This window comes from Phytophthora cinnamomi (assembly GCF_018691715.1).
Source record: "Phytophthora cinnamomi strain GKB4 chromosome Unknown Contig39, whole genome shotgun sequence".
NCBI classification, from domain to species: domain Eukaryota; phylum Oomycota; class Peronosporomycetes; order Peronosporales; family Peronosporaceae; genus Phytophthora; species Phytophthora cinnamomi.
The window spans coordinates 1,577,702-1,601,383 of record NW_027150972.1 but is presented as its reverse complement, the minus strand read 5'-3'; the positions used below and the strand labels follow the sequence as shown (position 1 = coordinate 1,601,383).

At 55.1% G+C, this 23,682-nt stretch overlaps 9 protein-coding genes across 9 annotated transcripts; 5 read left to right on the top strand and 4 right to left on the bottom strand.

Moving 5' to 3' along the window:
• Nucleotides 1-1,033: 1,033 nt before the first annotated feature.
• On the top strand, nucleotides 1,034-3,909 carry IUM83_10771 (uncharacterized protein; the record flags this gene model as incomplete). Its single annotated transcript, XM_067935288.1, has 3 exons — nucleotides 1,034-1,681; nucleotides 1,764-1,886; nucleotides 1,951-3,909. The coding sequence occupies 3 exons, from the start codon at nucleotides 1,034-1,036 to the stop codon at nucleotides 3,907-3,909; spliced, it is 2,730 nt and encodes a 909-aa protein (XP_067791432.1).
• Nucleotides 3,910-10,808: 6,899 nt separating this feature from the next.
• IUM83_10770 (Peptidase C19, ubiquitin-specific peptidase, DUSP domain) lies at nucleotides 10,809-12,650 on the bottom strand (the record flags this gene model as incomplete). Its single annotated transcript, XM_067935287.1, has 2 exons — nucleotides 10,809-12,524; nucleotides 12,591-12,650. 2 exons carry the CDS (start codon nucleotides 12,648-12,650, stop codon nucleotides 10,809-10,811), a joined length of 1,776 nt encoding a protein of 591 aa, XP_067791433.1.
• Nucleotides 12,651-12,895: 245 nt separating this feature from the next.
• Nucleotides 12,896-14,320, bottom strand: IUM83_10769 (CAMK/CAMK1 protein kinase; the record flags this gene model as incomplete). The annotated part of the gene is made up of 1 exon (XM_067935286.1): nucleotides 12,896-14,320. The coding sequence occupies one exon, from the start codon at nucleotides 14,318-14,320 to the stop codon at nucleotides 12,896-12,898; it is 1,425 nt and encodes a 474-aa protein (XP_067791629.1).
• Nucleotides 14,321-14,730: 410 nt separating this feature from the next.
• On the top strand, nucleotides 14,731-15,531 carry IUM83_10768 (uncharacterized protein; the record flags this gene model as incomplete). The annotated part of the gene is made up of 1 exon (XM_067935285.1): nucleotides 14,731-15,531. The coding sequence occupies one exon, from the start codon at nucleotides 14,731-14,733 to the stop codon at nucleotides 15,529-15,531; it is 801 nt and encodes a 266-aa protein (XP_067791628.1).
• A 164-nt stretch (nucleotides 15,532-15,695) lies between these two features.
• Nucleotides 15,696-16,484, top strand: IUM83_10767 (Fumarylacetoacetate hydrolase domain-containing protein 2; the record flags this gene model as incomplete). The annotated part of the gene is made up of 4 exons (XM_067935284.1): nucleotides 15,696-15,859; nucleotides 15,947-16,044; nucleotides 16,130-16,266; nucleotides 16,335-16,484. The coding sequence occupies 4 exons, from the start codon at nucleotides 15,696-15,698 to the stop codon at nucleotides 16,482-16,484; spliced, it is 549 nt and encodes a 182-aa protein (XP_067791565.1).
• Nucleotides 16,485-17,613: 1,129 nt separating this feature from the next.
• IUM83_10766 (uncharacterized protein) lies at nucleotides 17,614-18,646 on the bottom strand (the record flags this gene model as incomplete). Its single annotated transcript, XM_067935283.1, has 3 exons — nucleotides 17,614-17,767; nucleotides 17,899-18,451; nucleotides 18,628-18,646. 3 exons carry the CDS (start codon nucleotides 18,644-18,646, stop codon nucleotides 17,614-17,616), a joined length of 726 nt encoding a protein of 241 aa, XP_067791564.1.
• A 145-nt stretch (nucleotides 18,647-18,791) lies between these two features.
• On the top strand, nucleotides 18,792-19,580 carry IUM83_10765 (putative secreted RxLR effector protein; the record flags this gene model as incomplete). Its single annotated transcript, XM_067935282.1, has 1 exon — nucleotides 18,792-19,580. One exon carries the CDS (start codon nucleotides 18,792-18,794, stop codon nucleotides 19,578-19,580), a length of 789 nt encoding a protein of 262 aa, XP_067791607.1.
• Nucleotides 19,581-19,999: 419 nt separating this feature from the next.
• On the bottom strand, nucleotides 20,000-22,842 carry IUM83_10764 (uncharacterized protein; the record flags this gene model as incomplete). The annotated part of the gene is made up of 2 exons (XM_067935281.1): nucleotides 20,000-20,230; nucleotides 22,360-22,842. 2 exons carry the CDS (start codon nucleotides 22,840-22,842, stop codon nucleotides 20,000-20,002), a joined length of 714 nt encoding a protein of 237 aa, XP_067791566.1.
• A 288-nt stretch (nucleotides 22,843-23,130) lies between these two features.
• IUM83_10763 (Iron-sulfur cluster assembly protein) lies at nucleotides 23,131-23,682 on the top strand (the record flags this gene model as incomplete). Its single annotated transcript, XM_067935280.1, has 2 exons — nucleotides 23,131-23,274; nucleotides 23,371-23,682. The coding sequence occupies 2 exons, from the start codon at nucleotides 23,131-23,133 to the stop codon at nucleotides 23,680-23,682; spliced, it is 456 nt and encodes a 151-aa protein (XP_067791600.1).

Here is a 23,682-nt window from a genome sequence, read left to right as displayed (position 1 = left end):
GGTGTTCGGTAGCATGAGCCCATGTCGACTGGAGCTGAAGTCATTTAGCGCCTCCTACGGCAACAGAACAGTGACATCGTTGTTCAGATCTTAGGATAAAGGAGCATGGGCAAGTATCGACGTTACCTTCCACGTTGCATCCCATTGCGCTTGGTCGTGCACGCACACCGCTCTACACACAAGCAGCACACTACGGTCAGGCGAAAGATCTGCTTGTTTTGGAGTGGGTTTGTCCACCATCGAACCGAATTTGCTCCCGAAGAGATCGAAGCGCTTGAGCGTGGACATCCATCGCCCCTGCGAGATGAAGGCGTCTGTACGAGTCGACCGACTCTTTGCTCGCTGCTGGAAGATCTCAATTCCGTTTCGTGACCAAGAACAACGAAGCACTAAAACGCTGGGGTTATTCAAAACCTAAGAAGAAGTTGATCATGGGCAACCGATCAGAAGTGCGCATTGCATTTGGCGAAGGTGCTCATGCATGTTTTGGATGGAAAACAGTGAATTCATCCGCTTTTAGATGGCGGCATGGTGCCAAGTCTCCATTTAGCGCGAACTCGGGCCTTCTTCTTCTTCATCGAGGAGTCAGAACTTCGCCATGGCAAGTGCGGCCAGCACGCGTCCGCATGCTTTCGGTCGATCGTCGAATGTGTGGCACTACCTGGACTTCGTCCAAGACCGGCAGACTCCACCTTCCGACGATCGCACTCTGTCGGCCTTCGCGGAGTCCTCAGACGACGGTGGAAGTGACGATGGAGAGATGGCACCAGCTAGTGATGGTGCTGGAAGGCCTGACGCTAGACATCGAGGCTCCCAGACTTCGGTCGGAGCTTCTGTCAAGAGGCATAGCAAAGCTCATAAAGGTTCGTCCCCTTTCATCCCAAGCGTGGAGAGTTTGCCAGACTTGCGCCACGTCGGCAAACCACGCGAAGTGAGTAGGAGAACTCTCGCGGTATCGGCGTCATCGCCATCAGCTCTGGTAGGTGCAGGGCTACGGGTAGTTGGAGGTTCCGGCTTCAACTCAGCGGAGATCATGAGGAGACTCAACGCACTGGGGACTTCTGCGTCGGCTCCGGCGCTGCCTGCTTCTCCAACTAACACTTTGCACACTATGGACCAAAACCAATTAGCAGGGCAAGGAAGCGCAATCGGAGTGGGCACTCCATTGCAGCTCGCAACTCCTGGCGTGGTTGGCTCGGGGACAAATTCAGCAGGCCCAGCTGGAGCGATCGTTGTTCCACCAGTGTCTGACGCCCAGAAGCTTCGAAACGATTTCAACTCGCAGGCAACGAGACTCTCGTACGGCTGCAGCGTGGCGCTGGAGCTGTTCAATGGACACCTGATGATGGTCGGTAGTCCTGATGGCCAAGTGCGAGTGCAGTCACTGGAGAAGCTGCAGATGCAGGCCAAAGGCTACAAGGACCGAGCCATATTCACGCTGCTGGATCTTGCAGACGTACGAAGTGCCAGCTCGATACGTTACGGCGATTCTGTCTGGCTGCAATTGAGTGTGGGGCCTGGAGATGTTTCGTGGGAGCAAGGCGGAGTACTTGGCGCCAAAGTCCGCGAAGCCCCACAGCTCAAGGCTCTCGGGCTGCTAGACGACGACGCAATTCGCAACGATGTTCAAGCCCCCACTTCCGTGGGCTACCCAGTCCCCGTCACTGCCTACCTCCCCAAGGTTTGTAGACTAGCTTTCATACTTTTCATTGGTGTGCTTAAAACTTCTAAGTGAAAGTATTTCGTGGCTGTGCATTTTGCAGAGTCGAGATGATGGAGACCTGCAGGTGGATGAAATCCAATCTCGTCTGAGGAACAAGACTGCAAAGATGTTAGGCAAGTGGACCATACGCTCAGCTGTGTGCCAGCGTCGCAAGCAAAAAGATGTACGCCGTCAAAGCACTTCGGCAATTGTTTATTTCGTGATTCTTATAACTCGTAATGGCCCAGAACTTTGTCTACAACAACGACGAGGTATATCTCGAACAAGATTGGTTTTACCTTGGCGCTGACTCGGATGCAGGGATGGCAGTGCTACGACAGCTCCCACCTGCGGTTGCAGGGAAGGATATCAAGCCTGGCGATTACGTCGTAGAGCGCCGTGGTGCGTGGAAATTGCGTCTGCTAGATTCAAGTAGTGGTGGTGCGGGTCTCTCTCTCGCTCAGCAACAAATGGAGCGGTTACTTTTGCGTGCGAAGGCTCAGTTGAAGCAGTCGCAGCGTATGCGCGCAGGTCAGACCAAAGTTTATGGTCCCAATTTGCGAGGAGGAACAGGTTTTACAGCTCAACTTCGAGCTCAAGTCGCAGCTTCAACGCGACAAACTGAAAGCCGCTATGCTGAGCGCCAAGAGCTGAGACTGAAGCGCATCGATCGGCATATGAGAGAGAAAGCGCGGAGTATGAACATGGGTATCAAGTTTGACGACAACGTAGAGTTCGCCGATGGCATGAGCCGCCGTTCCAGTAATGGGATGCTTGAAAGTAGCAGAATATCAAGTATTAGACGTGGAAGTGCGCTTGGGGAGGAGGGACGGAAGCGGTCAGTGCTCCACACTACATCCGCGGAGAACATCGTGACCAGTAGAAGAAAATCTGTTGCTGGTTCGGACAAGTCTGGGGCCTCGAAAGAGACGACGGGCGTTCGAATCAGCTCGTCACGGTCTACTTCATCTCTACCTGAGCCAATAAGTACCTGCGGGCTGTGTCATTCATCTTCCATCGGCTACAATCTGTGCTGTCAGTTCCGCGATGTGATGCGGATGCTGGAGCAAGAACAACAACATGACACCACCGCATCTATTAGCGATTCACAGCAGGAAGACGTCTTCACATCGCATAACTGCGGCGATAGTGCGTCACTGCCAGGCACGAGGAGGACGGCTCGGAGCAGATCTAGTCGCAGCGCCAGACCTGAAAATGGATCATTGGCACTACCCCCACAGGATGCGTCGATACCAAGAGATTCTGCCGTTCACGGCGGACTTGAGTCTGCCACGGGTAGAGGCACTCCGCTGAATGAGCGAGTTTTGCAGCTTTTCGCTAAGGAGGATGCGGCCATGGCTGACATTATCAAGTACAAGGAGAAGGAGGCGTACCGCGCAATGTACGCCGAGACTCAAGCTCGTGTTGGACTTTCACCCGTGGCAGCTCACTTCCGCGACCGGTTCAAGCACGTGGGTCTCATCATGCAGATGCACAAGCAGAACCAACAAGCGCAACAAGATGGCATCAGCGGTCACTTCCAGAAACTTCATGCCGATCTCTACTCGGCCAACAGCAAAAACCGACCAACTGGCAGGTCCGCCGATGCCGATGAAGAAGATTATGACTCTGACTACGACTTCGACGTCAACTACGACGACTCGGACAGTTTGCTTAGTACTCCCGTACAACCACCAGATATTCTGCAACTCACGACAGATCCTCCATCCGGTAGAAAGCTGAGCGAAGAGAGTGTATCTGCCCCAGACATGGAGCGGATCTTCCCTACTTCAGAGGAGCTGGAGCAGCTTACACCTGTGGACACCAAAGCAGCTTTGGCCCTGTACGTCCAAAACAGAACGGCGATGGGCGAGATGCTCGACGGATACGCAGAGTTGGTGGATACTCAGATGATCCTAACGCTCAAGAACTCGCTGAGTACTCGCAACCGTGGTGCGTTAGTGGAAGCGTTGGACTTTGTGGCTCGTGCGTCCGAATTCGTCTGTGCCCGTCGTGTGCAGGTGTTTGTGGCCAAGTTGCTCCATGCCGTGTCCGCAAGCGACGTCGGTGACTTTACCAGTTTCCAGAAAGAGTTTGACGAGTTGGTTATTGAGCTGCAGGGCGCAACCAACTTCATCCGCTTCTTCCTGCAGACACGAGCGGCCCGACGGAAGAACAAAGAGAGCGAACGGTTGGAAATACGATAAGATTATATCGTAGGTGGTATACTAATAACTTTTGAGTGATGTATTGTGATTGCCTTGTTCGCTTGATACCACCAAAGACGACACCACGCCCCTCTCAACATTTGCAGAGAAAGTGAAGGAGACAAGTGATGGCGCGGAAAGTGTGGTTCCAGCTAGTGGATGAAAACACTGGGGGAGCGTTCAAGGGTAGTAGGGTGACCTCGATCCGACCAGCTAAGGGTGTCGAAGATGCGGACAACCTGTGCTGTCAGATCCAAGCCATGTTCGACGACACCAAACCAACAGGAAGAGACATGCTAGCTCATGTTGCGCCGAATTCGTTGCACATTAACGCCAACAGAGGAGCGTTTAACGACGGGAGAGAACTAAAAGCGTCTATGCCGGTGGATAGCTTGGGGCAGGACGAAGATAACGCGCTCATCGTGGCTGTCCCGGTCCGTTCTACCACAGTGGAGACAACTAGCATTGCATGGGCGACGACAACGTTTGATCTGTCAACGTTAACTCTACCGAGTGTAGACGACTGCCAGCTACCCATTTGGAAGCTTGATGCCAACACAATCTCTGGCTTTGGCACTCTTTGGGCCAAAAGCTGATTCTCTTCCGTCGGGAGGAAGTTATCAAGTTATTCCACTTCTTACGAGATGAAGTTTTGCGGGAGGGCCGATGCGGATATGTGTTGGGGCCGCCTGGATCGGGGAAATCAGCAACTGCTGCTGCCTTTGCGTTGGCACTTGCTCGCACGAATAGCTGGGTTATCACATGGATTCGTCTCAGTCGTGCCGCGCCTTCAGTTTGCGTGCGCTTGGAGGGGAACCGGAAGAAAACCGTCAATCTGAGTACGGGCCAGCTAGCAGCTGGTGGATTAAGTCTCCTTTTGAATGAGGTCGACGACACAAACAAGCATATCGTGCTTCTTGATGGTGTGACGATGGATAACAATGGCGACTTAAGCACTTGCGCTGTACAGTATGGCTCTAGAAAAAACGTGTGGACCGCAGACTTGTTGTAGTGACATCGATGTCATGCCGCCGGAAAGTCGATGATACGGCGGAGATGGCATTTTTTTTAAACCAGAGAACTCTTTGTGTCGTCTTGGGTGTTGGACGAATACCTCGAAGCTGTCAAGGATGACGAGCTGTTTGAAAGCGTTCGTGCTCAGTTGGACTCGTACGATGACCCCCAGCCTGACGACCCCCATGTGAATCTTTCTTGGCGCCAGACGCTTGTGCGATCAAAATATTACTTCGCGGGTGGTAGTGCTCGCTTCATGTTCAACCGGTCGACTGCACAAGTTGTCGCGTTACTACATGAAGCCGTTGACGCTCTATCGGATGTGTCCGGGGCTGCAGCAGGAATTGTAGGTATTCGCTCGAGCAATGCAATCAATCGGCTTTATTGTCGATTTGGAAATAGCAAGTCGGGGATTGTCAGCCGGTATGCTGGTTCTGCCAGTGCAATGTTCAGCGGCCCTACTTTGATATGGAACTTGGCTTCTGTTCTCCAGCAGGACTCAAATGCTGCAATGGATGGGTGGGTCTTGGAGATGTATTTCTTTTCGCGTATTCGCCAGGGTGGTGTGACTCTGCACGAAGATGGAAGATGATTACATGGCCGCAAGGACGAGTCTTGGTGGTCGACCCAGAAAATTTGCCCAGGCTCCCAAGAAAGGACTGGTTGAAACTGCACAAGTACAACCAAGGGGGCTACGATGCCGTTTACATTGATATGGAGCACAACCTGCTGCGCTTCGCTCAAGTGACGCGAGCAAAGACTCATACGTTTCACATTGGACACATTTCAACAGCTTTTTGACTTCTCTACTACACTCAACCTCGTCATTTGAGATCGAAACGCTTGAAATTTTCTTCGTCGTCGAAAATAAAGCTCTGGATGGATTCACCTTCTCCACAAGCACGGGCGGGGGTATGTTAAATGGTTTTCCTGATTGGCCGCAGAACAAGGAACACGAGCAAGTTCGAATTGTAAGTGTTAGCGGAGTTGCCAGCTGGACCGGTGTCAACTGGTAATGGAAGGCATGTATCCCTGGCAGCATTCGAATCTTTTTTTTTAAGATAAACGCAAAACCGTCTAAACAGCTCAGCCCCACCAGTGAACGCTAAAGCGGAAGCAGCATAACGACTGATAAGTTCGAATTTCCCCCGACGCTAACGCCACAGCCAACTGGTACTTCTCCATACGTTATTCAATGCCTTCGTGACTGTCGCTGTTGGATAACTAAGCATGTACCGAGCACTTCCACTAGCGAAGTAGTATTTCGATAAGAGGATCCATTCACGCCAAGTCCACAAAGACACTTATCGGTGAGTATGTCGTCACCTGATGCATCCAATTGTAGTAAAACCGACCGGAAGAGCTCGTCGTCTTCAACAGCTCTCAAGCATTCATCGAAACGCCACGATGGAACGGCATGCTCCATGACCTTGTTCAAGTCATCACCATCTAGTTTCGCTTTCACGTGAGACGATATTGAAGTCACCAAGACAAGCCTGCGAGTAGCCCGATTCTGGCTGAACCATGAGGTGTAAACCCCTCTTGCTCTAATAATTAAATCAACTCGCGAAATTCTTTCTGGAAGCTGGTATCATAAGCTTTATATGGCTTTTGAGCACAGTACGGCATGCTGTAACTTGGCCACACACACCTGTACATGACAAAGACCAAAGCTTGCCCTGATGCACCACGGTTGTGAGTACCTGGCGAATTCTTGAACGTTGAGATCATATGAATTTCGACCGCGGATCTGGGATTTCAAAATGACCCTTCGAAGCCGGCAGCGCTAGCGACCCTTTGGCGACACGCTTTCATTTTTCATTTTCGTTGCCAACACTGAGCCTGTTGACGTAACTCGAAAGCAGACAATGGACGGCGATACGCTTTGTGAAATTGAGGACACCATCCTGCAAGAAATGGGGTGGAGAAAGGTGGACGGCTTACTTGAGCTCGCTGATCGTATCCAGCTACGACAAGTTGGCCAAGATGGTGTCGATACCGTAGTGTGGTGTGTTGCGCCATGCTACCTCCGCATGCTGGTAAACAATAAATCGGGGCCGTTTCAAGATTTCGTTGAGAAATTGGCAAGACAACTGCTGCGCAAGCTGACGCTCTCGATTGCGAGGTGGATTGGTGCTTCTCTGTGGGTGGCCGCGATCCTTGCTGCCAGTTTTTATCTCGTGCGAAGCGATGCTACAGACAAGAAGGAGCAGTTAAGCCTGGCGGTGGCAGTGGTTTTCACAGCCATTGCAGGTGCGCTAGAAAATCTACGCAGTTGGTGCGCAGACTCCAAAGAATACAGTGAGAGCGCGAAGTCAGTGACACAGCAACTTGTATTTCTGAGCGCGTTCACCAACCGGAAACCCATCTTGGGGATGCTACAGTGTTTCACAACGTTCAGCCCCTTTCAGTGCAAACGTTTGACTGTAGTGATATCAAGCAGTGGCAAAATCGAGATCGTGTAGTATTCGCAACTGAATTCGTGTTCGGGTTAAGCTCGCCCGACCTCCGGCGTACCGATACATGTAGAGTATCAGCATCAGAACGCATTGACTGCGAGCAAAAGTTACCGAGCTGCTTTAAAAACAGATAAGCACAAATATTGATGAACTTAGTGATACAGAATGGTAGATGCAGTGAAGCGGACATTTGGGTTTAATTGTAAAGATTCAGGAATGCCGAAATCCTAGAACCGAAAGGAAAAGAGTTGAAACGACAAGGATGGCTGTAAAAAAGTCAACCTAAGAGCTTTACTACGGGGTTCCCAAACAGGTGGAGCAACGTTTTCCTGTTAGCTGAAATCCTCATTACACTGTAGAAACTGCAAACGACAGCGGAGAGCGTCGCATTGATGGCGATCCAGCGTCGGAATGGATTTGTTCACGTGGTCAACAGCTTCAGTTAGCGGCAATATCTCTGCCAGCTCGAAGATGCGAAGCCGCGCAGCCTGCCACACTAGGTCCGCAGCTTTAGCGTCAGGAAAAGTTATCGCCGTGCTTTGTAGTTCTCTTTGGCGTTGAAACGCATTGGCCCCGCAGGTCAGTGCTATAATCCATCGATTCAAGATAACAGCGCTAGAGGCAACAAAAGTTTCCGTGGCCCCCTCAGTTGGTACTGAAGTGGCGTTGTTATCTCCTCTGGCATCGTGGCCATGGAGTTGGAGTGACCAACTGTGCGTCGGCGTCGCATGCAAAGTGATGCCTTGGATGTCAACCAACTGCACCGAGCTTTGCAGTAAATTGTCGACGTCCGACACGACTTGAAGCGTTGATCCGTCCTTCGACAGCATTAGAGTCACCTCCTCCACCTCACTGTGTGGAGTCGAGTCTGTCGCGACTCGAATGCGTTGGAAACGGGTTCCTCTCTTGGCCTCCTGGATGCCGTTCAAGTTGAGTCTCTGTTCACGCAGAACGAACGAAATATCAATGTAAGTCAAACTATCGTCGATCTCTGGTGTTATGCATCCTACCTGTAGCTTTTGAAGTCGTTGAGGCAGTGGCTGCTCTGAAAGGTGGGGTGTCAACTCGGCATGCGTGAGCAGAATGTCCTAACGACTTCAGGCTGTCAGAATGGACCAAGCTCGAGGATTTCACTCAACGAGCATGCACAACTCCACCTGAAAGAGTTGCTGAGCTCTACGCGGGTGCAGTGGCAGTGGAAGGGCGTGTGGTGTCGCCTCCATGATCAATCGCCGCCCTGTGAACGGACGCGGACAGCAGATCTGGACTGGTGACGGTTTGGGTCTTGCACTTTCGTTCGTGGAGATGGCAAGTTCTCCGCTCTTCAGCTTTGATGGCGCCGAGCTGCAGAGAATGCAAGACGCTCTACCGACGGATCTGCACTTGCTTCGACTTCGACTCCGCTTTGGACTTCCCCTTCGTGTGGTCCTAGGCCAGAGATTTCGTGTTGTAGTCGATGTTGTGGATGAAATGGGGCAGCCGCTCCCCAAGAACCTCTCGCTTCCTGAAGGGGTCGACATCTCCCTCGCTTCTCAACATTCCGGTGCTATTGACAACCAGCTCGGCAGTTCTATGGACCTTGACGAACTCCATTTGAGAATTGAGGAACGGCATCCCTCGCCAAGAGAGAAACGACGAGAAGCCAAGTGGGTCTTCTGGGCTTCTTTGCAGCCAAGTCAAGGCTCTTGCCCGCTCCCCATTGATGCTCGTGTCGGTCTCAGGATCCAGATGAAGCAAACGCCAGCAATTGAGGGTGATTCCTTCAAGGATCGAGGATCGTTGCAAAATTTCTGCGTCGGTAGTGCATGGCTCAATGAACGCGTGTTGGTATTACCACTTCAAGTGGAGCTGCAAGTCGCAAGCACCGGTAAGATGGACAGCTCAAACTTTACCAGCACAGTTTGCCAGCGGCTCTTTCGCGTTTTGCCATCGTCCAATTCAGCAGTAGCAGAGGATTTGACTGAGGAAGGAAATATGTTGATTGTGGAGGAACACTATGGCGATGCCATGGGTGCACATGTATGGGACGCCTCGATTCTGCTGAGTTGGGCAGTACTTCGAGCTGGTACTATCGCTTCCGCAACGTCGGGGAAAGATGAGCCAGTTGACAAGCAGGTGATGCTTGAGCTTGGCTCCGGCTGCGGGTTATTCGCTGCAGTACTGACAAAATTCCAACCTCAAGTAAAGACGATCTTCACAGAGAAGCCCGAGTGTACGGACCGATTGCAGGCCAATCTCGACCGGAATCGCTCACCGCCGTCTTCATCTGTTTCAGCTCTCGAATGGGGTACGCCATTGCCAAGCCTCTTGCGAGATGCAAATGTTCGTGTCGTGTTTGCAGCCGACGTATTGTACAATTGGGCCGCCCACGAAGCCTTCCTCGCCACACTCGACAACTTAGTTCAAGCTCAAGAACCCGATACAAAGATGCAGGTGTTCGTAGCCCATAAACGACGCGGTAAAACTTCAGTGGGAAACCTTGACGCCCTTGTGTCGGGCACTTTTGACCCCGTTACTCAGTGCGGCATTTTAGCGGATAAAGGTGATTGCCGGTGGAATAAGTGGCACGTTGACAAACTTCCATCACTAGGACGAATTGACCTGTTCATACTTTCACGTCGATAGAAGAGAAGGCAATGGCTGATGACGGGTAGTACAGTACATCAAACTAAACTTGTCGTATTTCGAATACGAACACCTCCCATTCACAAGTTGAATTCGTTCCACCTAGCAACTCCGTCGATACCAACAAGGCGAATTTTCTTGTGCTCTTCGTCCTTCATCCGGCCAGGAAAAGCTTCCAACAGACTTTCACCCGTGACTACATATCAGAAAGCGCTTTACTTTTGACGACGCAGAAAATCTCGAGCGTTCGGAACTCAAACGACGAGGTTGAGCCTCGAAGAGAACGCAAAAGCTCGTGGAAGTACCCGATGTGGAACGCGTGAGTGTTTGCTTGTGTCCTTGTGGCCAAGTAATCGTGTTGCCACCTTCGTGCAGTCACACCGCCCTTGCGAAGATACATCTCCAACATCGGTCCATCCATCGCAGCATTTGCGTCGTCCAGGAGAAGATAAGCCAGATTTCTTACCAAAACAGGATCACCGATCATTGCAATGGCAGAACCTGCATACCGGCTGACAAGAATCCTCGATGTCTTGGATGCCATCGCGTCTTGGGACTGAGGTCACGCTTGAACCCTCAAACGCGTCTCCAATACCTTCATCCACTAAATGAAACCACACGTTACGCGCCATCGCTTTATCCTCCTCGACGCAAATCTGAGAATGGCTTGGGGAAACAAGAGGAACAGACACAAATCACTGGGGACTCATACCTGTATCTTCACATGGAAGTTTGAGTCCACCGATAATTCTGAGCAGCTCTTGCAATATATTATTCATATGGATCACTCGATGCATGCTCTTACTTGTTCAGCACTTGGCATTTCTCTAGAAGGCTGCTCGCAAGGCCCGTAGCTTGAGCTTTGGCGTCGTGGAGGACCTCATTGATGTCTTCGGGTGCTTCCGAGTTGATATTGAGGGTGAATCTCGCGATAGGAGGGGCGTTTCCTTCCCCGTGTAGAGCGACCAGCAAACCCCAGACCATCGGCGTCACGAACCGGAAGTCCTTAGTAATCTCCAGCCCTGGACGAACGAAAGCGGCTCGATTGGGGTCTTCACTGTCCGTGTCCCAACCAGGTTGCAGCAGCTCCTGGTTAGTGATCGGGCCTGGCAAAGGGCCTCCCTTCCCCACGAACATCACCCAACGATTCATCCACTCGGCGTGCACGGCAAACCAGCACTCTTTGAACTTGAGCTCCTTTCGGTCATAGGTCATCACCAGCTTCAGCTCGAGACGTCGTCGGAGCTCGATGTCCTCCGAATACGTGGGCTGTGACGCCGACACCATGCTCAACCGCTGGATACTGACAGCTGAAATTCTCCTGCTTGGTGAACGTGAGATCGGTGCTGGTGCAGGAGCTGTAGTTGATGAGGTAGACGTCGGCGGTGGCTGCACCGTCAGCTTCACTGGAGGCGCTAGGCGGAAGCTCAAGCGTCGAGGCTCACCGCTCAAGCGACCCAGTCGCTCTCGAATACCTGCCAACGATTCCTGCGAGACGTCTTCTCCGTTGATTTCCACAAGCGCAGCACCAGAAGAAACGCTACCGTTCCTCTCGAGCACACCGCGAGAGCCGTCCGGTAGAGGGATAAAGCCCAACACCACAGCACGATTCGCGACTGAGCCATCAAGGTGCAGACCAAGTGAGCCTGCCGGAACCTCCACACTCACGACTTTATCAGACGCGCTTGGTACAAACGGGTGGCTGTCGGACTCAAGCTGTCGATCCTCCAAGCCTGTCACCCGCACGAACGATGGCGAGCGACCTGTTGACTTAATCACCGGATCCACGGTCGGCAATGGAGCGGTTGGCTCAGTTGTAGCTGGCGTTGCTTGGTTCTCTGACGTTGGCGCACGAGGGGCAGCTAACGTTGTTGCAGCTCGAAGGCCACTCCACATCCAGCTTGACCATTCGCCTGCAGGCTTGTTCGCATCACTGCCTTCCACAAGACTGGTTGAGCTGCTACTGGGACCGAGAACCAGTTGAGCCTTGTCGTCCTCTTCAGGACTCTGAGGAGCTGCTAGCGGCATCTTCTGGAAGTTCTGCGGTGGCACTCGGAACCGCAGTAGACGCTTGAGGTGTGCAGCTTCTCGCAGGATGATGCCGATTTCAGCGAGTGTCTTCCGCGGCTCCTGCATGAAGTCGATCTTGTCCATGCCGACCAGTACACTTCCATGAGGAACTTTACCGCTCGCTTCCACGGCACCAGGAGTGCCTTCTCGAGCCACCGGAGCGAAATCGTCTAGCAACGCTGCATCGATGCAGCTTCCGTCGAGCAAAATGCCGAGCGGGCCTGCGGGAACGTTAACCTCCACGACCTGCCATGCCGTGATGTCCATGCCAGCAACAATAATGCTCGAGGGTTTGACAACACCGCCAGGGATCTGAGTAAACTCTGTCGTTGGGCTCCCGGGCGTCGAGATCAGTTGCACCGTGTCCGACGTTGTCGGCTTGATCGCCGAGAAGAGCGCCAGCATGGTACTGATCGGTGGCTGATACACTTGCTGGGTCGATGGAGCCTTGCACAATGGAGAAGTGTCAGCACCTCTAGCAACAAGACTCAAGTCCTCGAGTATGAGCGGCACCTTCGTCCTCACACCACAGGGGACTATTTCCAGCCTCCGAGCAATAAACACCACAACCATCAAGGCGAAACGCACGCGTTCCTCGCTGCTTCAAGACATGATCCATTGACACAACGTCACTCTCATTTCCATCTCTGTTTCTTACCGCGGCAAAGCGGTCGGCACTGTGTCTTCAAAGTCTTGAAGTAGTATGTATTCGACCTGCTCCACACGCCAGAACAGCACACAGCACAGCTCTAGCGCAAGCATTAGCCACTGACTGCCTTCGTGCTTCACGGCCATGCAAAGCGACCGCCTGATCCTATCTACTGCGACGCTGTGGGCGCCGGGGGCGGCACAGCGGAGGCGTCTGCCGAGGCGTTGGCGACAGGCGCACTCGCGCCGTCCTTCTCGCCATCGTCGCTGTCCTTGTTGCTGCGCGGGCTGTTGCCGAGCGTGAGCGCCTTCGTGAGCGAGATGGTGGCCTTGACCGTGCTCACGGCCGCGCGGAATTTCCTGCGCGCGTTGAACTTGCGCAGCTCCTGCAGCGCCGTGGACAGCTGGACGTCCTTGGCCGCGTCGCCGGCGATCCACGGGTGCTCCAGCAGCTGGCGCGCCGTCCAGCGCTCCGCCGGCTTGAGCACGAGCATCTTGCCGATGAGGTCCTTGGCCTCGGCCGACACGTCGTCCCAGTAGGGCGAGTCGAACTCGTAGCGTCCAGCCTTGATGAGCCTGAAGAGCACGCCCTGGTTGTCGTGGTGGAAGGGCGGGTAGCCGCAGAGCAGGATGTACGTGATGACTCCAATGCTCCAGATGTCCACCTCCTTGCCGTAGGGCTTGGACATCAAGATCTCGGGCGCCACGTACCCGGGCGTGCCACAGGCCGTGGAGAGCCCGGCGTCTCCGTTCTGGATGGCCGCCTTCTTGGCGAAGCCGAAGTCCGCGAGCTTGATGTCGGCGTCGTCCTCTCGGCTGCTGAGCAGCAGGTTCTCTGGCTTGAGGTCGCGGTGCACGACGTCTGCGTCGTGGCAGAAGGCGATGGTCTCGAGCAGCACCTTGACGAGGTCGCGGGCCTCGCGCTCCGAGTAGAAGTTCTTCTTGACGATGCGCTCGAAGAGCTCTCCGCCGGGCATGAACTCGGTCACGAGGAAGAAGTACTGGTCCTCCTGGAACACGTCGTAGAGCTTCACGATGTGCGGGTGCTGCATCTCCCGCAGGATCTTCACCTCGGCCACGAGCGCCTGCAGGTCGTCGGCCGACAGCTGCGCGCGCTTGATGCACTTGATGGCGAAGCGCTGGCCCGACGCGCGGTGCGTGGCCTCGCGCACCACGGAGAAGGTGCCCGCGCCCAGCTCGCGCCCCAGCGCGTAGTCGTCCGCGAAGCGGCGCGCGGCGTCGTGCGCCGCCAGCTCCTCGAACTGCACGGCGGGCGGCGGCGGCGGCACGAGGAAGCGCACGACGCGCTCGGCGCCGCTGGTGCTCACGAGGATCTCGCGGATCTTCTCGAAGCTCCAGGCGGCCGCGGCGTCCGTGAAGTCGTGCGCGTTCACGCCCAGCAGCAGCGAGTGGGGCCCGATCTCGCCCTGCCGCTCCAGCGCGCCGGGCTCGCCCGCGCCGCCCACGGGGCGGAAGCCGTCCACCACCACGTGGCCCTCGCCCACGGAGCTCTTGCTCACGATCAGCCCCAGCGGACCCGCGGGCACCACCACGTCCACGCGCTTCCACTGCGACCGGTCTGGGCGCGTCGGCATGGTAACAGGGCTGGTAACAGAGGAGCAATACCGGTAGGAGCGGTAGCGTCGGCGGTTATTTACTTGTGCGCGCCGCGAGGAACGAGCTAAAATGGTGCACGCTCACCCGCGTGACAGGAGCGTCACATGTCGCACTTAGGGGGGGAACGAGTACCGTAGCGCAAGCACATTCGTGCACTTGCTTGTTTTCTTCAGGGTATGAATAGCTAGAGGATGATTTTAACTGTGGTGGTGGTTGGAGTGAGATGCGTTATTGTAGGGTATTTGGTTACCGAGGGGTGGACGGCAAATTGTCGCGCGCGAGGGTGGACCTGCTATGCCTGGTGTCGGAATATCCACCGGCCGAAATTCAGCCGGAGCATTACGCGCTGCTCTCTTACGGCGACGTGGTTGTCGTTGCTGCTGCGGCGATGGCGACGTCGCGCGATGGGGAGCCGGAGACGGGCGCGAGTATCCACCGCAAGCGTCCGCGTGAGGCGCCGCTGCAGTGGCGCCCCGAGGCGAGTCAGGAGCTGCTGCGGCTGCGCTTCCGGCAGCTGCGCGCGCTGTTTGACGGCGCTGAGACGGTGGCGGACGTGCACGAGGCCTGGGGGGTCGTGGCGGCCAGGATCAACGAGTGCGACGGGCTGCTGGACGAGCCCGTGGACGCCGTCAAGTGCAGCGACCAGCTCACGAGGCTGCGCCAGCAGTGGCAGGACAACAGCACGGCGCAGCTGCACCTGATGATGGCCGAGTGCTTCAGCAAGAGCGTCGTGGCGGCGCCAACGCAGCCGCAGCAGCAGGTGAGAAGCTCATTTAACAGGGAGATGGAGGAGGCCTTGGGACAGGAAGCAGAGACCGCGAGATCCGAGGCGTCTCCCAAGCGGAAGAGGCCAACAGAGACGGCGGCGGACGAAATACCGCAGCAGGCAGAGACGACGATGGTGGTGGATGAGATTGTGGTCTCGACACCACCACCGCCAGAGCCAGAGCCAGTGAGTCCGCAGGAAGACATCCCGGTGTCCGAGCCAGCGTCGTTGTCACCGGAGCCGGTGCCACCGGAAGAGAAGGAAGTTCCAGCGGAAGCCGAGGAAGAATTCCCGAGGCAAGACGAGATCATGCGCGCGCTGGAGAAACGCTCCGAGCGGCTGGAGAAGCTCGCCAGGTCGCACCAAACGCTGGCCGAAGCGACTCAGAAGCTCATGGAGGCAATGGTGAATCGAAGCAACTAACTTACTAGTATATCCAGATGTAGCCATTTCCCTCTGTATACGGGATGTATGTGTCAGCTTGTCTCTTCAATAGAGAACTCGCACTTAATCGAAACACGAATGTTGGCTGGGCGTCAATTCACCGCCCGGAAGCCCAAGCGCCGATCCGCAGCAAGTCCGTCGCCATGTTCAAGCGCTTCAGCGTGGAGGAGCACGTGAGCACCAGCAGCAAGGTCAAGTCCTCGCAGCAGCGCAGCATCCGCTCTAAGGTGCTGGAGCAGTACCCGGACATGGAGCCCTACGCGGAGATGCTCATGCCCAAGAAGGCGCCCATGGTGGTGGCCAAGTGGTGCGTATTGACATGTCTGATATATGTCAATCATGTACCACTATTTAACAGCGCCTACTAAATTTACATGTTATATGTTACAACCAGCCACAACCACATCCAGATCGTGCTGCACGAGGGCGAGCCCGTCTTCTTCAACCAGCGCGACGGGCCGTTCATGCCTACGCTCAAGCTGCTGCACAAGGGTGCCCACCTACCTACTGTGCATTCTTATAGTTGATACATTTGGGTTTTGTGCGCTGACAGTTGCTGTGCTGGTGTCGCCTGCAGTGCCGCACGTGATGAAGCAGGTGCGCGCGGACAAGGGCGCGATCCCGTTCGTGCTGTCGGGCGCCAACGTCATGTGCCCCGGTCTGACGTCGGCCGGCGGCGACATGCCCGAGCCTCTGGAGGCTGGCACCCCGGTGGTACGTTGGTAGCGTTTTGATTGTGTGGAAATTGGTTTGTGCTGATGTTTCCTGTTTGGTCGGTGCAGGCTATCATGGCGGAGGGCAAGGAGCACGCCATGGCTATCGGCATCCTGACCATGTCGACCGATGACATCCGGAACAAGAACAAGGGCATCGCCATCGAGATGGTGCACTTCCTCGGCGACGACCTGTGGACGTGCCCGCACATCGATTAGCCAGCAAGCAGATTGGTCCGAGGAAGCATCCGTAGAGAACACTTGATGGTCAAGTTACTATGACGTGAACTCAAATCTTGTTCAACCGATGTTACTTGGCGCAGTTTTTGATTCAATGTAGTAGTACGGACACGGCGAGTGACTCGAGTCTTGTGATCTATCGGGGTCAAGTTGCTAGGACTTGTCCGAGCCTTTTTGCGTGGATGCCAGCGTGCGCTCAAGACGTTCGCGCAAGCTATGGCTGATTCCCTTGGTGGCACCGGGGCTGGCATGTACATCCCCGCCAGCGGTTGATGCGGATCTGTGTAACTTCCAGTCGAAATTATGCGTGTTGACGTTCGCAGCAGCAGGTTGCAGGTCAATGCCACCTCCCATGAGCGAGTTTCCAATCGTAAACGCTGGAGGGCCACTGGGTGGGGGGCCCAAGTCGACGGCCCTGCTGCCATTATCCTCTGTATCGCCGCTTGGGGACGTTCTGCTTTCTTTGGTCGATTCAGCATCCTCGCTGGCTACACTTGTCAACGAAACCAGTCTGTCAAGACTGAGATTTGCCTTTGGCGGAGGCGAGAGCGCGGTGCTCAAGTCTTTCGCGGTCTCATTCGCCTGGCTAATTAATCGCGTCAGTGAGCCGAGTTTGTCTAGAGTGGGGTGTGAGTTTGGTAGGTTCAGAATTGAAATGCCGCCTCCAGTGAGCGAATTCTGGGGCTGGAACGAGGGTGGGCCGTCGGGTGGTGGCCCAAGCAAGGCTACCGCATCCTTGGTACTAGTCTCGTCGGAACTCTTGGTGTCTTTGGTGGATCCTGCTTCGGCAAGCGGCTTGAAAGAAGATAGACCTTGAATTCCACCTCCCATGAGCGAATTCTGCAAAGTAAATGCCGGGGGAAGTTCAGGTGGAGGTCCTAGACTTGTCGCCGGTGCTGTGTTTCCGTTGTGATGTGTGCTTGCACTCGACCCTGAAGGTTCCAGCCGGTAATACCGGGCGCTGCTGGTAGGACTGCCAATTTCGCGGTGTTGCTGCTTCGTACTTCCGTCCGATGATGTTGACACCCGCCGCGCATGATCGATAGCTGTCTGCAACGCTGCGAGCGGATCAAATCGGTAACTTTCCAAACCGCCAGTCGCTCCATTGTCAGAAGTGGTTGCTGCTGCTGCTGTCATGGCAGCTGAAGACCCCAGTAGCGTAGAATCCGTGGTATGAGTATCGATGGAAGAAGAACTGGCTGGCGCACGCGATGCAGTCGACAGAGCGTCCAAAGCAGAGCGATATGAGGCAGAAGATGATGCTAGTTGGTGCAGCGCCGAAGACAAGCCCGGTTGGTCCCCCAGCAGCCCCGCCGATGAAGCCGTTCCGGTAGATTGAGTCCCACCCAGCGTAAAGCTCGGCTGGAGTCCAGACGACGGCGATGGGAAGTACGGCCGCAGCAAATCGCCGAGCGTCCCCAATCCGTCGCTGTCGTTGCGGGCAAACAGCGGGTTAGATCTCGGCGGCGGTCCAACGTCGGCGGCACTGGAGCTGGTCGACTGAATCTTGACATCCGACAACTGGGCCACGAAACTTGACGTCGTGGACGACGTCGACGCTCCAGTCACACCGGCGGAGACATCCGTGGACGAGGTCGAGTGGATGCCCGGCACACCCGTGGACGACGTCGACGGAGTCGCCGACTCGTCCGTGGAGCTGCTGTGGCTGTGGCTGCTGCCTCCCCGCTTGATCGGCTGGCGGAACTGCGGCTCGTAGAAGATGGGGACGTGTTTCCTGTTGGGCCGGGGCTTGGGCGGCGAGTCCGGCGCTGGCGGCGGCTGTCGAGCCGCTCGTCGGGCCCTCGTCTTGCCGGTCGAGGTCACGGCCGCGTCCGGAGCCACATTGCCCCCAGGCCGCTGGTCTCGCCGCAGGATCTTGACCTTGAGCGTGCCCGTCTCGGCCTTGGCGGTGAAGGCGTTCTCCTTGTGCTTGCGCTTGGTGCCGCCTCAAATATCAGATCATAAAGCTCGGATTAGTCGATTAAAACGGAGGTTCCTCTGCCGATTCGCAGCGAAAACACACGCAACCGGTATGCGCGTGGAGCGCAGACGCAGAGGAAGCTGCTGATGGTGTTCACGCCTCCCCCCAACGCGCCCCAACGTGCAAGACGCAGCGACGTACCAGTGGCGGCGCTCTCCATGTCTGCCAACCTAACGGAATGTTTGTTCTCAAGCAAGCTCGGTACGTGGTACCAGTATAGTGGTACCTTGTACCGTTGTGGTCATTAAGTACGCTGTACCCATTCAATTGCTTGAAGCTGGACCGATGATGAATTATCGCTAATGATGGAGGAGGCCACGACGCTGCTGCTGTCCGTGGCGCTGGGCCCATGCGCGCTGGAGGACGACCCGCAGTGGCGCGACGTGCCCGCCGTGGTGCGCAGCTCGTTCCTGCTGCTGGCGGAGGAGCTGCGGCGGCTGCGTGGCTTGCTGCTTGCAAATCTGCCGCCCGGATCCTCGGCGCTTGAAGGCGACACGCAGGACGCCGATGATGCCCCGTCGGATCCTAGGATCCTGCGCCTGCAGGCCGAGACGCAGCGGCTGCAGACGCAGGTGCGGGACTTGCAGCGACAGGCCGACGCACGCCACGCCCAGAGCAAGCAGAAGCTCTCGAGTCTGTGGGGCGAAGTGGCCGCCACGGCCCAAGCGGCCGCCGACGCGCAGACGCAACAGCTCGCGGCGGCCGACCGCGTCGCGGTCAGTTGGGAGGCGGCGCAGAAGCAGCTGGAGATGCTGCAGCGTCGAGTGGACGCGCAGGAGCAGCACAGACTCGAGCTACGGAGCAGTCAGGAGCGCTGCGCACAGCAGCTCCGCCGCATGCAACGCGAGTTCGCAGCCCACGACCACCGCGTGGTGGGGACGGCGCTGCGGGTGCAGAAGGTGGCGGGGCCGGAGACGGAGACGGGGAAGCTGGATGGCGAGATCCGAGAGAGAGTGAGACACGGGCCCAGGAAGCAGGGCGGCGCGGCGGGCCGCGTGCTGCTGCACCAACGCTACGTGGAGGCGCTGAAGAGGCAGCAACAGCGGGACAGAGCGGAGCTGAGCACAGTTGTCGAGGATCGCGTTAGTGTGTGATGAGGGTGAAAGTTGGAATTCACCAGAGGCTGCGGTGTTGTGTGTATGTTGATATTCAGGCTGCGGGTTGCTGCAAGGCATGTGGATTTGGTTAGCTTGGTGATACCGAACTGAGATTTCAAGCTAAATACTACAGATGTAAGTACAAGAATTGGATGAGGATAAGCAGTTTTTAGAAGCAGGTTCTTCTCCGATCTCGAGTCAGTGTTTGGACTTCTTCGGCAGCTGCTGGTACGGGTTCTGTGAAAGGTGTGAACGGACTAAAGTACTGTAAAATCTGTAATAGTGCCCCGTGGGGCACTATGTTAGTACCCCTCTGGTATTATTAAAGAGGGAACACTATTAAAGGGATGGGGTACTACAGTAGTTAAGTGAGAGTCGTGTTGATTTAGGAAGTCCTAAAAGCTACATGTGCTTGCTTAGAGATCAGCCTCTCCAATGACGTCGATGAACGAGTCGCCATCTTCAGACTCGCTGCTGTTTTCAGCTTCCACAACTACACCGTCGTTGGTAGATGCAACCGCGCGATGTTCAGCCAGCACAGCCACAAAAGCCTCTCCGTAAATGGAGTGCGTGGTCAGCGAGAGTTGATCATCCGCTCCAAGGAAACAACGACTGAAGCGTGTGATGATGGTCTCGCTGGACACAGCCTTCCAAGCACGGGTCAGCCAGCTTCGAACCACATCGTTCCTCGGTACTTTCACGTTACCACATCGAGTGTACTGAAAGTTGCCGCTCGTTTTCCACTTGTCAATGCTTGTCAAGACGTTTTCCTTGGAGGCTTGAACCACGCGTAGCCTGCAACTCCTCTTCCATGGTGAACTTGCGCTTCATTGTCACAACTCAAATTTGACAATGAGAGAGATCGAGCCAAACCGGCGAGACCTTGTTTTAAGCGCCAAAATTGATTTTTGCTTACGATGTCTGCGATCATCTGATAATTCTGATAATTTGAATCAGGGGTGCGGTACTATTAAAGGGACGGGGCACTATTACAGGTTTTACAGTACTCAACCTGCCGAAGAATGAACAGAGGCTGGTCGGGGTTCCCTCTACCAACAATCAAGGGCGATATCTTCTAGCAATGTTGACCCGCCTCGGTCGTTGATAGGAGGGATCGGCATGACGCGCATTCTCCGGATCAGCGCTCTCGAGCTGGATCGAACATCATCAAGAGTAAGTGCGGCCTGACACACATCTTGTCAAAATAGTTTGTGCTCGAAACGAATTTTGGTGAAATGTGAAATGTGAAATATTTAGCAAAAAGATGTTTGGAACTCCGGGACGAAGAAGCAGTTAGAGCGTGACATTCACGCCATAATTCTGTAGGATAAGGAAAATGCTACTGATTCGAACTCACAACGGGTACACTATCTACATGGTCACTATTTGTCTCCGATACCGGAACAGAACCATCTTCTGGCCGCCGTCGCCACCACAACCTTGAAACAGCTCGCTTCTGTACAGCTCTGACTGTTTGCGCGGTCGGAGCTGGATCTGAAAAGGTTGCGTATGGACTACAGTATTCTACTTGCCGATGGAGAAACAGCAACTGCTCAGGACTTCCGGTCGCGAGTTCCACTAACAGCCGAGGGAACCAGCCCACGATCGTAATTGTTCGCTGAACAGCTAATGTGGATGTGTGCAGCTCAAACCCTGTACCATCTGCCACATGAACACTCCAAAGCAGGCGAGACAAGAAAACATCGCCGTCGCCAACTATGAGTTCTAGTGCACATCCAGCCGCGACTAATAGCACCACCACAACTGCTGGTAGCCCAAAATGTTTGCGAATGTGAAGCCTACGAGTCAGACTCGGGGTTAGCGCATCGAGAACAAGCAGATAGTGAAACCATAGCCACCACGCAACGACAGCGAGACAGGACGAAATTTGCCAGCGCAGCAGATCCAACAAACATATTGCGAGCGCTGTACCTTGGAACGCCGAAAAAAGCACGTCGAAGTTCCAAATAACCAAGCGGACAAGATTTCGTTGAGCTAGCGATACGAACACAAACGTGAATGCGAGTGAAGAGCTTGCTGCGGTGGCGGATACAATTAGTTTGAGACGTTCGGTCGATCCTTGCTGCTGATGGTACAAAATGACCATCCACGCAATCGCTGTTGCGCTGAGACCTATCACGCCTGTCAAATACACAGCTGATTGAACGTATGGTGCCTTCATCCACGTTAGTAGTTGCCCAGGCAGCACTACATTTCTTGCGTCCACAATATAGGGGTCATGCGGAGAGACTTCCAACTTCTGGTTACTGGACACCGTAGGTGTCACGGCTACTCCGTTCGTCGGGTTTTCTTGATCCGCCAACAATTTAAAACCTGCGCTAAAGCTTGTTAGTCCAGCACCAGATTTTGTTTTCAAATGCTTGAGCCTCAGTCGCGCATGCAGCCCGACACAAGGGATGGTGTGTCGTCCTCCTACTGCGTCCGGGTCAGCTTCTCGATCACGGAGACGTATTTTCATGCGGTTTTTCTTCGTGAAAGCTTTCTTGACTACGAACACCGACAGTGTTGAAGCTGTAAATACAATGACTTGGCGCGACTGCAGCACCAAGGTTCCTATCCGCATAGGCGGAAAGCTTGCATCGGCCACGAGATTGTAGGAGGAGCACACGACCAACAATATGAGGAACGGGCCACTGATCATAATAGACTTGACAGCCGTCGGGAATGTCCGGAAGTTTGAGTCAATCAATACAACACTCTGCAAGCTGAGCCACAGTCCAATGCACGAAAGCGCCCGAATGTCCCCAAAAATTACAGCCAAGGCCACCCAGTTGAGCGTATTAAGCGTCGAAATGAACCAGAACTCGTAGTGGTAGGCCAGTAACACCAGCACATCGAGCGAAAAGAAGGTCACAAAGATCACGGGGGGTAGTACGGTAGCTGCAACCATGAAGGGTATTACTGGCATGCTGATCTTCGTCGGCACGAACAGCAAACAGCCGAAGCACAGCAGACTGAACCGGAAGAGCCAGACCAGGAACGAATTCAAGAAGCGGTGCATCGCCAGATTCAGTCTGTTGTGAGCGTTTGACGGCAGCATCTTGGACACCAGCGTCTTACTCAAGTCGAAACTTGGGAGGGGTTGCGCCAACTGCAGCTCGTACAGGTGCTCCGACTGCGGGTCTTGAGCACTGGAGACACGAGAATCAATCTGGCCGTTCGCAACTGGAACTTCCGGGGCTACTGCGAGCGGCTCAGAGGGCAACTTGGCCTCATTGCGCACCGGGACGATGCGCATCTCGCGAGTCGACTACTGTGTCGTTGCTGTGCTTAGGTCGTTTGGCTCATGCTATTAAAAGTGAAGCTATCTGATCCCCACTTTGAAGCACAATACGCACTCCATACATTCTCCGCCGTGGGTCATGCACATGATGAATTCGCTCCGACAGCAGCGCCATGGTTGTCAACCAGCACTTCAACTTGGCGACCACCGATACGGTACGATGTACCATGTCCGGACGCCGTACCAAATATACGGTACATCATAGTGAACACGCCTGGCTTACCCATTACGAAGACGGCGAACATGATGAACCTGAACCTGCGGTCGGCGCTCTCGCGGCCGCTGCGGCGCGCGCTGCGGGCCCAGCAGCCGCGCTGGATCTCGGACGTGAAGGTCACGCGCGACACGGGGCTGCCGGACCTCATTATCACGCCGGTCGCGGCGCAGGTGCGGCCCAAAACGCAGCAAGATTTGGTCTCAATTGCGACAGGTGCAGGCAGTTGACGCGGACCATTTGCCTTTTATTTGTGTGGCGGGCGACAGAAACTCATCGAGGCGGCCGAGCGCCAGAAGACGGACAACCTGATGCTGCGCGTGGCCGTGGAGGGCGGCGGCTGCTCCGGCTTCAAGTACGTGATCGAGTTCGAGAAGGACGCGACGCCCGACGCGGAGGAGGACGTGGTCTTCGAGCAGCACGGCGGCAAGGTGGTGGTGGACAAGGAGTCGCTCGAGCTCATCCGCGGCAGCACCGTGGACTACGAGCAGGAGCTCATCCGCAGCGCCTTCGCGGTGGTCAACAACCCCAACGCCGTCAGCGGCTGCGGCTGCGGCACGTCCTTCGACCTCAAGGACTAG